At 40.3% G+C, this 12,536-nt stretch overlaps 1 protein-coding gene across 7 annotated transcripts in view; it reads right to left on the bottom strand.

Annotated features, from left to right (window-relative positions):
- Positions 1-10,281: 10,281 nt before the first annotated feature.
- ESRP1 (epithelial splicing regulatory protein 1) overlaps positions 10,282-12,536 on the bottom strand; it is a 104,010-nt gene continuing 101,755 nt past the window's right edge. For all 7 annotated transcript variants that reach the window (XM_077493046.1, XM_077493045.1, XM_077493048.1 and 4 more), the window contains 2 exons: positions 11,697-11,801; positions 10,282-11,222 (listed from right to left, as the gene is read on the bottom strand). In XM_077493046.1, coding sequence (XP_077349172.1) covers positions 11,718-11,801 — 84 coding nt within the window. In that variant the 3' untranslated portion in view covers positions 10,282-11,222; positions 11,697-11,717. The remainder of the gene's footprint in view (positions 11,223-11,696; positions 11,802-12,536) is intronic.

Below are 12,536 nucleotides of genomic sequence, written 5' to 3'. Positions count from 1 at the left end.
CTGCCTGCCATGTCTGGCACACGTGCTGTGAGTTGCCGACCCCTGATCTAACCTTTACAAACATGTTACATAGTCAGGTTGAAAAAAGACACAAGACCATCTAGTACAACCAACAGAGAAAAGAAAAAAATATTGAAAACCCTCATATAGTATACAATCCTTTATCCACCGGCTAATTTAATGGGGAAAAAAAATACAAAACGTGTTAAAAAATTTTTTAAAAATGGGCAGACTCAATGGACCACTCGGTCTTGTTTCTGCCATCACTTTTCTATGTTTCTAAGCATACCCTCCTGCCTGCATGTCTGAGCTAAGGGCAGGAGAAATTTCAGGAAGCAAATGCTACATGAATCATCTGCCCTTACTCAAGATGGCCATGACCAGAATTACTAGGGGTTGATTTCTCAGCAATATAAAGCATGGAGATATGATAAAATGGATGAGTTTGCTTTGAACAATAAAAATGAATGCAATGGCGATTTTGGTTTGTGGTACCAGATGCATTGTAGTTCAGTTTTAAGTGTTGCAGTAATGTAAGCAAGTTGCCGGTGTGGACAATCAGAACCAGTGCATTAAGGGCGCATGTGCACCACCCCCTCTCTCCTACGACCCCCTATTTGCACTATGGATAGATTTGCATTGCATGAATCTATCCATGACTGACGCTGCCACCCCCAATTCAGGCGTCCGGCCCCTTTTCCGTGAAGGTGTTTTCGAAGCACCTGATTAAAGCCATAGGCTCTCTAATAGGCGTCAAAAACGGTGCATACTTACCAGCTAGCCTGCACTTGAAACAAAATGGCACTGTCTAACAATTTGTATTAAAAACATAGGTTTTAGGCTCAGTTCACACTGATATGATACGTGGAAATGCACAGGAATCGCTGCATTTCCTGTATTGCTTCACATAGCAATCTCGCACTGTGTTCATGTGATCTGCTGCTGGTTTCAATTAAAAGTTAAGACACTCCAAAAGCAGGTGCAGAGTGCAGTGTGTTTTCTAGAATCTGAGTGCATGGATATAAACACCCATGCAATCTGATTACAGTGCAGCAGAAAAAAGGTGCCTGCACCTTTTTCATGTAGATGTGGTGTGATTTAAGCCATACAAAATGATGGGCGCAAATCGCACCGCACATGTCGTCATGTGATTTCCACTGGAATGCAATGTAATTCCTGTGCAAATCATATGCGATGTGATGCATCACATCAGTGTGAACCCAGCCTTAAGAGCCATACACACGGGCCAAATATCGGGTGGACTTGGGAACTAAGGACTTGGCGAGTTTGAAAACTAGGGTGGCTCGACCCCAGCAGGACATTACTGTTGGAATTGAATCACTCTGCAGTAGGAAAGATATACTGGTATGCCCTGCAGATAAGGGCCGAGCCATTGTCATTTTGGATAAAGAAACGTATTCTAATGAGATGTTGCGGATTTTTTCGGATTCTGAAACGTACTCTCTACTGTTGTCAGATCCCACATTCAGATTCAGAATCTGAAAACACTTATTGAAAAGGGTTCAGACATGGGTATTTTAGATAAGGAGAAAGAATACTTGGTACCATGGTTGCCCGTTATGTACATACTACCCAAGATACATAAGTCTTCAACCCTCCGGGGAGACCCACCATCAGTGGAATTGACTCCATTACATTGCGAGTTGGTAAATACATTGACAAGCATTTGCAACCACTGGTGATGGGAACTCCATCTTTCTTAAAAGATACCAAGCATGTTATTAACTTGCTTGGTGGGATTGAGTGGAAACCAACATACATGTTGGGAACCATGGATGTTGCATCGCTTTATACGGCAATTTCTCATCATTTAGGCCATGAAGCGGTGCAACATTTTCTTCATCGGGACTCCAATATTTCTGTCACGCAAAGTAAATTCGTGATAGAACTACTGGATTTTTCAATGAAGCATAACTACTTCTAGCACAATGGAGCCTACTATTTACAGACAAAGGGAGTGGCTGGGAGCAAAATTTTCTCCCAGTATGACCAACCTCTTCATGGCTAAGTGGGAGGAGGACTCGGTACTACATGACAGGCGTGCTGAGCTTGTCATGTTAAAAAAGGTTTATTGAGGATGTTCTCTTCATATGGGACAGTGATATTGAATCGGTAACCACCTTTCTGTCTTTTTTAAATGACAATGATAGAGGCATCGTACTTAGTTATGAAGTTAGCCCCATTCAGATTAATTTTCTAATCTAAATATCACCGTAGAGAATGAGAGGATTATTACATCCACATTCTTTAAAGCGACAGACAGGAATGGATATATCCCATTGGATTCTTGTCATCACCGTTCCTGGCTGTCAGCAGTCCTGAAGGGACAATTTTTACAGTTCAGGCGCAACTGCACCAATCTAGATGAATTTAAGAAAGAAGCTTTGATTCTCAAGTCTAGATTTTTGATCAAGGGCTATGATAGTCAGGCCCTTGACCCATTAATGATGGAAGTGGGCAGTAGAGATCGTCAGACTCTCTTAGTTGACAAATAAAGAGGATTTCGGTTTGGCCTTTCTCACTACCTACTCCAGTCAACACTGGGCTATAAAGAGAATAATCAAAAGACATTGGCATGTTCTTAAAAATGACAAGGTTCTGGGACCTCTGCTGACAGACCTTGTGTGTTATTTAGGGGTGCTTCCAATCTTAGACACTTTATAGCACCCAATGTCCCGGATCCACCACCATGTCCCACTTTCTTTGGAGGTTTAAAAGATTTTTTCCCCTGTTGGAAATGTCAGATTTGTAAGATAAATCCATTCCATGGTAGGAGACTAACAGAATTCACATCAGTTGGGGCAGGTACTACACATCCAATTAAATCTTCTATTACCTGCACTACTAAATGTGTAGTGTATCTTTTAAGGTGCCCCTGCGTGTTGGAATATGTAGGGCACACTATTCGGATGCTACATGTGCGGCTGGGAGAACACTTCGCTAACATCCGAAGGGGTTTTGATAAACATAATGTTTTGAAACACTACGATCTCAAACATAATAGAGACCCCACAGGTACTACGTTTTTTGCCTTGGAAAAATATATTCCACACTGGCGAGGCAGTAATGGTAGACATAGTTTATCTAGGAGGGAAACCAATTGGATATGCAGATTGGGTTCTCATGTGCCCACAGGCTTGAATGTGGAGTGGGACATCAATTGTTTTATTAATAATTGTTGCTGTCCCCTCCACTTAAGCGAATATTAACAATGCTGCTTAAATTCCAGCTTATATTGTTTTTTCACTACTATTTCTCCTTTGCCTCTTTTTCCTCCCCCTTTTTTCTATTCCCTCCTTTTTTCTTCATAAATTTTTCTTTTTTGTCAATATTGGGTGTAATATTTCCTTTTGATTAAGCTATACCCAATCACACTTGAATATGTGTCTGGGTGGGTTGTTCACATGGATATCTGTTCCATAACGGCTGAGGATCGCCTGTTGGAGGAAGTACCCAAGGATCTCAGTGTTGATGTCATTATCTCTTTTTAAAAGGGCTTTCTGGTAAGCCTTTAATCTTTTCCAGGCGACGGGTAATATATTGTGGTGGAAGTCACAGATATATATATATATATATATATATATATATATCTGCAGTGGAGTCACTATTTCACCACTTCATATTGTTTAATTTATGGACACTAATGTTTATGAAAATTATGTTAGGTATATTTTGATGTAAAGTCATGGTCACGCATATTATCCATCTATATATATATATATATATATATATATATATTTTTTTTTTTTTTTTGATTACACATTTCTGGATACCTGGAAAAAGGCCACATCCAGTCTAGAAGACTTGTTCCAGACTGTGTCCTTCTCCGGAAAAGGAAGCCTACATTTCAAAGCCCTAGAAAAGAAAGGCTTCCTTTTCAGGGTCTCCGGATTCTCTTTTAATGGCTTCCACCAGGGTGTCGTGGACTAAAAAAAACATCTTCTTATGCTCCAAGAATCTCGTACATCTGGTCATGGAGTGACGTCTTTTTCTCTTCCTGGATACCTAAGGTGGTGTGGATGGCTCAAAGGAGATCCTCCACTTCCTCCTGGGAGAGCTTGTACCGAGAGGCTCTAATGGACTTGCTATCCACCCCCTCTCCCGCTAACTCCCCTTGGGAGGCTAAGGACACGCCATCAGGTACTTCATCACTGGTGCCCCCTGGTACTCCTCCAGTGGACCACTGGCGGACGAGGTGCATTGCTCTGCTGACAGCGGATTAACCTGAGGGCTGCAGAAGCTGGAAACAGCATCTTAAAGGACTGAAAAGGTGCTAAAAAGCTCCATGGATGCGGCCAAATCTGTACCTTGTTCTGCTGTGTGCTCCTTCACTAAGCTCTCTACGCACTCTTTACAAAGCACTTTGGTCCAGGAATCCCCTGTGATGGACCTGCATGAGGGGCACTTCTTTTTGGAGCTGTGTGGGGACTTTGATTTCTCTGTGGCCTTGCCCTGAAATGAAAGGACCCTGACAAAAGAAAACAAATGCCTGCCCATCAGCACTACCACAGACCACCACCAGGAGTGCACCCCCCCCCCACCCCAGGACCGACCACCAATCTATATGAGGCAGGGTTTCCTGAGAAGGGAGGAGCCAAGATCTTTCAAAGTCAGCTGTCCTAAGAGACGAAGGGGGGGGGAATATATATATATATATATATATATATATATATATATATATATATATATAAAGTTGAATATTAAAGATAACAATCTGTATATACCCTCAGCTCCAGTATTTGACCCAAATGTTAGGTCAAATAATGCTTTTGGCCTTTAAAACAGGTAGGTGCAAGCTCAAATGTTTCTCCAAATCATCTCAAGAAATAAAGCCATCTCCGTTATATATTTCTTCCACCAATACTCAAATGAAGATGGGAGTATCCATTTTCCAATAGATTTTATTAAAAATGGAAATTGAAAACAAAAATGTAAAAGTACATATGTGATGCACTATAAACATGCCCTTTTCCCCCCTTCAGAGTCCTTGTTTTTAGACACTCACAAGATTCACCCAGGGCAGAGTTGGAACATGACATCACGTATCGGCTGATCATTGTTTACCATAATACATCATGAGGCTTCTCCCCATTTGTGCATCTCATTCATGACTGCAGGTGAGCAGCATTCAGCCCAGAGGTAGCGACAGGTTTGCTGTATACGAAACATCCCCTACAGAGAGGCTTTAGTCATCTGCGGGTCTGGTAGTGGTAATTTCCATGCTGGAGTAAACGAGCTTTTTTTTTTTTTTTAACAGAAAATTGGAGCGCTCTGGACCTTGTTGAAAAGGTTTTTATAACCACGTACAGGTTTGTCACTGGCCTACACCTGTTGGCAGTCAACTAAACCAATAAATCCCAAGAAAGGAAGGATGAGAAAAAGAATAGACTCAAAAGATGATTTCTTGAAATGTTTTTTTTAGGTTTAGGGAGCAGGGAAGAGTTAGAGGCCATCCTTGTCCCTATTTTTTAGAATAGGAAGAGGTGAGAACAAAAACTGTTTTATCAGATTAAGTGATGAAACTTGTGAAAGCAATTTTATTATTCTGTGCCCTCCTTTTCCTGGTGACTACCGCCTTATTTTTCGTATGCGTGTCAAAGACAATAAAAGCGCCACAAACTGAAAAGGCCATTTAACCCTTTCACGCCAAAGTAACACAAATATGCAGCTTTTGGCTTGAAGGGGCTGTAACTGGGTGATGCCTGCAGCAATCAACCCCAGTACAGTTTTGTTTTTTAGAGCCAATGGCCAGCTCTTAACAAAAACTGATGCAGCTAAGCAGCCGCTCAGCTATTACCAGCAGCAGGAGGGGACACATTTTAACTTGCAAGCAACAAGTGCCAGAAAAAGGCTTAAGCATGAAGGGGGTAATTTGTTTTTAATATTCAAAGCAAACTCACCAATCCATGTCTCCATGCTTTATTTTGTTGAGAAGCACTTTGAACCCCCCCCCCCCCCCCCCGCATTTCTAGCCACCATCTTAAGGGCAGAGAATTCATGGAGCATTTACTTCCTAAAAGACATCCACCCTTTGCTCAGGCTTGCAGGCAGGTGGGCGGGCTTAGCTGAGAAAGCCCCTTTCTGCAGACAAATTAAAAATGAATGCCCATGAAGACTCCTGGGTAGGGATGAGCTCGGTGATCAACTCGAATGCACGTTCGATGAATTCAGAACTTCTTGGACCATTCGCACCAAATTCGTGTGGCACGAACGGCCCACCATGCACTGCTGGCTCATGAGTGGCCAAGCAAGCACTGTAACCCTGCATGCTTGGCCAATCACATCGCCCCAATTATAGCTCGAGGGGGGTTTAGTACACGCCCCACACTATATAAGCCCACCAGCGCGGCAGCCTTGTGTAGTGTGTTAGCGTGTAGGGAAAGCGCAAGATAGGCAGGGACAGTGTCTTTGCTTGAGAACCTAGCACTGTTAGTGGGTGTTGTGTGCCTCATGCATAGTATACACCTAAAGATACCCCTTATTGCTGGTGTTGTTCTGTTGCATATCTTGCATATTAGCCTTTAAAATTAGCACTTTTGATTTCGAACGTTCGAGTCCCATAGACTTTAATAGGGTTCTAAAGTTCGTACGAAATTTCGGTCCGTCCAAGGTTCTGGTGTGAACCGAACCGGGGGGGGGGGTTGTCTGGCTCATCCCTATTCCTGGGATATAGGCGATTATTATGGCCTAGGCCAAGAAGCAGCTAATGCTAGCAACAAAGATGAGAAATAGGCAATGTTGACTGAGAGTTTAGTTCCGCTTTAGGCAAGGGAACGGTTTTTTTTTTTATTTTTGGGGGGGGGGGGGTGTTATGTAAATTCCTACACATACTGCATACTAAAGTACAGAAAAAAAAAAGTTACAGACTTGATTAATAATGGAATAGAAAATGCAATGATAACATGATTGGCCATTATTGATTATTGCATGTCGCACTATTAAATTTTTTTCAAATTCAGTGCAACAATAAGTAGAATAGAAGTCCCCCAATATGAAATTGTAACAAATAATCTTATGTGAATAACAGGACATCGACAAATTTTAAATTCTTAGTGTAAACTGTTTATTTTTTCAGCATTTTTGTACAAGACAGCATCAACAAAATAAGTCATAGGTATACAACACAAAAGTAAAGGACTTTTCTGGCTCACAATAAGACACTGAAGGAAAAAAATACATACATTTACACTGAGGTTATCATTTGTCAAGGATCAAAGAGGCCAATAGTATACACGTGACAGTTTGTACCTTTGTACCATAGTGTAGAACGTGCACACGCCATTATCATAAGAGAACAATTTAAGGAGCAATCCTGCTCAGCATTACTTTTTTTTTATAAAAATGAGAGAACACAATATTAAAAATTTCAATATGATATTTACACCCTTCTCTGTGAAAGAAAGCTTGCCTGGTTGGGCCTCAAGCCTTGAAATGCCAATTTATATTCAGAAAGAGGCATACCCCATGAGCATTAAAAAAAAAAAAAAAAAAAAAAAAAAAAAAAAGATAATGCGCTCCTTAAATGAGTAAGAAGACAGTCTTTGCCTATGAGAACTAATGAAATATGGAATGCATAAGAACGAATGAAACAAAAGATTTGATATCAAGTGCTTATTTTCTGTAGATTATCTTCTTATGGACTCCTCTATCAAACAATTTCCCTAAGAGAACCGATAGCATTTTTATCATAGTTAACCATTAACATTTATACATTTAGCCCTTCTCTGCTATCTTTCGATTTCAGTGCCAAAGAAAAAAAAAAAAAAAAAAAAAAAGTGTTATTCCATTTGTTTACATTTTCAGTGATGTATGATTTAGTACAAGCCACTAGTTTTTAATGGTTTTGTAGGTTTTCCCAGCTGTGGTCTGATAACGATCATGTTTTTTCCTCTAGTTCTTACCTTACCTGTTTCAGAAATTGGGTTTAACATGAGATTTTTTTCCCCCGATTAAGGTTTTGCACAGATTTTATTTGTACTGCAAGTTACTGCAGTATACAGAACAAAAACTATGTAGCTGAGGACAAGTCTTTGTTCTAATTTTATATTTATATTATATATATATATATATATATATATATATATATATATATATATATATATATATATATATATATATATATATATATATATATATATATATATATATATATATATATATATATATATATATATATATATATATATACACACACACATACATACATCTATATATACACATACACACACACACACACACACACACACACACACACCATGTCAGATAGTATAGCGAGTTTAGAAATAGAAAGGTAGTTTGTACCCCCAAAGAAATAGTGACTTTAAGTTGTCAAAAGACACAGGACATTGTATAATAAATTCAGATCTTTTAAATCAATTTCCAGTGTCTTTGCCAATTTAAAGTCACAAATTCTTTGGGGGGGGGGTACAAACTACCTTTCTTCAAAAATTCTATACATCTTCTAAAACTCTGCATCTAAAAGCCTAAAGGAAATTGGTGCTCAATTTCTATATTTCTAAATTATTTCTGTTTTGCCATGGGTTTTTCTGTAATGTCCATTTTAAATATTCCTAGCAAGGCAAAAGCAGTTTGGCCTGTGATACACATTCTGAGAAAAGGTAATATAGAAGCAGCCAAAATTTTTTAATTAAATTGATTTTGGGATTTGTAGGCAATACAGTATATAAAAGTACAGTTTTCCTTTAAATTAAGAGGCGCACGATCTAAGGTCGCTTGCCTATTTTCAGGTCCGTCAAACAATTGTCGCTATGACAGTGTATTGTTTTAATGTAGAACGTATTTTTTATTTACTTTTGACTTGCTTGTATCTCTTGATGGGTCTGTGGCCTATTTTGCATTATAACAAAACCTAAATAAATTTATAACATTTAAAAAAACAAAATGCACATTGACAACCAATCAAATGGGTAGTGCTTGAAGTCTCATACCACATCTTAATACTTGAAGGCCGGGTTCACACTGGAATCGGCTGTGGATCGCACAGGAGCGATGTGTGTCCCTGTTCCCCATTTCAGGGCCGATTCTATGCCTGAATTCAGCCCTAAAACAGAGCCAAAGACACACAGCATTTCTGTGCAGTGCCCTCTGCAGCCGCAACGAAGATGTGTGAAGCGGCTCCATAGGGAGCCAGTCATTCTCCTGCTATGAAAATCTCTGCATCCAAATCGCATAGGTGTGAATCCTGTCTGAAACTTGTACCCTCACAGGTTAGGCTTTGTAACTGATTTGCTCTTGGAAATGCTTTAAATTACCTTTATTTCAGTGAACATCTTACTTCCTGTTGACAATCCTGTGCTCTGTGCTGACATAGCTCAGTGCCAATCACATCCCACATCACAATGTCCTCACTGATAAGTATTGCAGAGAAAGAGGTAGCATGTCAGACCAACTCCATTTCCAAAAGCTGGTGATGTGTCAAATAGTGTCCCCCATCGGATAGTGTCCGCCCTGTACTGCGCTTGCGCAGTACGGAGGACAAGGAGATCCCGAAAGCCTCCGAAGATGAACGGCGCCTGCGCACTGAGTCCAGTTTCAAGCCCCACCATCCAAGTGGACCTAGAGTTAGAATAAAAAATAGCCGAACAAAGTGAGGCCATGCCCGAGGCATGAAGCGAACCCACTAGGGGCCCCATTACTATGTGCTACCATATCTCCACTTGGATGGTGGGGCTTGCGCCTGGACTCAGTGCGCAGGCGCCGTTCTTCTGAGACTTTTGGAGTCTCCTTCTCCTCCATGCTGCGCCTGCGCAGTACAGGACAGACACTAATCGATAGCCAGTTTGACAGAACACCGGCCATAAATCGATCAAAATTTGGCTGGTTCAGCAGGGATGTATGGATAAGCCAATTGTACCCATGTTGAGTATAACCAGCCTGTTGGATTTTTCAACATACGGCTACTGCCGGCAGCTATAGCTGGTAGCAGTAACTATTGAATTCTGCTGGCAGGAAATGCTCCCTGCCCGCCCACCCCCACTGGCAGAAAATAGCACAGTGGGATGCATTCCCCCATCACTGTGTTGATGGGGGAAAACAAGCAATTTTGTATCATCTATGGCCTGCTTAAGAGCCGATTGGTGAGAGCATTAGGTGCATTTCTGGTGACTGTTAGATTATACAGTAAGGCAAGACTATGAATATGGCAATTGTTAGAACTATGATTGCAATTGTATTTTTATCAAGGAAGCACAGTCCAGTGAAGACAACCACCAATAATAAACGGAAGAAAAACAAAATGACTTGGCTTGACACTTTATTCAAACATGGCAATAGATGGAAGGTCCATTTGGTGAACCCCCAACTCGTGCATTATAAAGACAATAAAAAAAATTATTTTTTTTAAGTGAATAATTAATAAAGCACTAGTTCATACTTAAAGCAGTTTTGTAATATATAATGTTCAAAAGCTAACCTCAAAAATATATACATATATTATATATAAAGATAATGTAACAAATAAACACGGTTTGACAAAAGCAAGTCAGGAGTGCATCATGCAAGTGCAATCGCACACACAGGCAATCAATTGGTTTCATGTTACCAGCACATAAGACTTTTTTTTATTTGTTTATATAATTTTTTTTTTTTTTTTCCGACAGTTTTTAATATCAAACTAAAAAGCTTACAAAGAACATCTGAAAAGTTTTAGACATTAAATGTGAAATAAAAAAAAAAAAAAGTTTGCAAATATATCAGAGCATGCCAACAGAACCGGTAGTCGGTTCTAAAATACGGCAAACCATTTACATGACGTGAACCCTTTAATGAGTCAACTAAAAATGTACATAAAATAAACAAACATCGCCAGCTGTATTAACACTTTTGGAGCAGAAGTAGATGCATGAAGTTCCAAAACGAAGGTTGTTCTATTCCTAAGGAAGCATAATACCTGCTGAATGAAAGATGTGTTCATATATAGTCGGAAAGTCATTGTTTTCTTAGTGTTTTTACAGTGGATCGCAGCTCTGGGTTCAGTAGCTTTGCACATCGGAAAATCATTTCATCTGCCCAGTTATTGAGGAGTTGTTGACCTTCCTGGTAAAAGTTCAAGTCTAATTGGGCTTCCATAATTTTATGAGCAAAAATTCATTCCTGGTCAAACTTCTACATCAAGATGAGACCAGAGGTGTTTGCTTGCTTAGCAAGATGAGCGCTTACAAAATAAACTAGTTGAGGAGAACCTGTGGTATAGAACAAAAATAAAACACATTAAAAGGAGGAAAAAGGAAAAAGGAAAAAGGAAAAAAGGAAAAAAGGAAAAAAGGAAAAAAGGAAAAAAGGAAAAAGAGAAGAAGGAGAAGGAAAAGGAAAAAGAAAAAAAGAAGGAGGAGGAGAAGGAGGAAAAAGGAAAACTGAAAAATATGCGAAGAAAAAAAAAAAAGTCTAAGGCTACAAAGAGAAAAAGCAGTAGGCATAATAAGCCTATTTTAACTGGTCTATCCTTGAAATCACCAGCCAAACTACTGTACAAACATAACATATATGGCTAAACTAGAAAGGTTTTCAGGAAGATTTTTTTGGAGAACAACCAGTCATGTAATGAAAATTCAGCTAAAAAATAAAACTACACAACAAATTTTTGAATATGCTAGAAAAATATAGCTACAATGTAGTAATGCAACAGGTCTAGAGACCGAGAAACATAACGTACATACCGCCTCCACAATCATCAGGAACTATATGCACACCCATTCCTTAGGGTGGGTGATCAGTGTCCGAGCTTGGTCACTTATTGGGAGAAGAGCCTCTTCTGGAGAGTACTAAAAGAGAAGGGAATACAAAACAGAAATGTTGTGAGATTGATGTTCTAGTAATCCAATCAAGCAAATATTGGCTGTGATGCCAACAGATCAATCATGTTCCTCTAACTACTCCATGCCTTTACCTTGTGGTCTTGGACATGAGCAGGGACTGCAGGGGAGGGGCAGGTGCCCCGGGCACAGTGTGGGAGGGGGCACAAAGTTCCAAGCATGCAGAAGAATCTGTCCAAACGAATCTGTCACACCACCCTATGGCCCAACCTCTTGTCACTATGGAGGGAAGGGATGCATCCTTCCTCATTTGTCTACCTCCTCTTTACAGCAGCAGCCACATCCCTTTCCCCAAAGGAGAAATTCACTCTCCTGGGCTCAGGTTCCTGTCAATATGCCTGGTTCGGGCAGTCACAGTCCGGAAGGCAGTATGGGGGGGGCCCCCCCCCCCCATGGAGAGAACTGAAGCTCCGATTACTACTTCCCAGCCAGCAGACACCAGAGCTCTTCCCAAGCCACAATGAAGATGTCAGAGGATGAATGTTGGACAATCTGCTCTCGCGAGCCTCTCTGCCTGCCAGACTGTGCCATGCTGTGCTGTAAACCTACCCTGCTCCTTTCAGTGCAGGTTTATTGAAATAGAAAGTACAATTCTTATTTAGGTTTCAGTGTGGGCAGGAAATTACCTCTCACTTATGTTTGCTTGCTCTATCCAGTTCCAGCACTCTCTGCCGCATCACATAC

This window comes from Lithobates pipiens, unplaced genomic scaffold, assembly GCF_037356315.1.
Source record: "Lithobates pipiens isolate NorthernLeopardFrog02 unplaced genomic scaffold, aLitPip1_a1.2 Scaffold_19, whole genome shotgun sequence".
Classification (NCBI taxonomy): Eukaryota; Metazoa; Chordata; class Amphibia; order Anura; family Ranidae; genus Lithobates; species Lithobates pipiens.
This window is presented reverse-complemented; position numbering and strand designations above follow the sequence as displayed.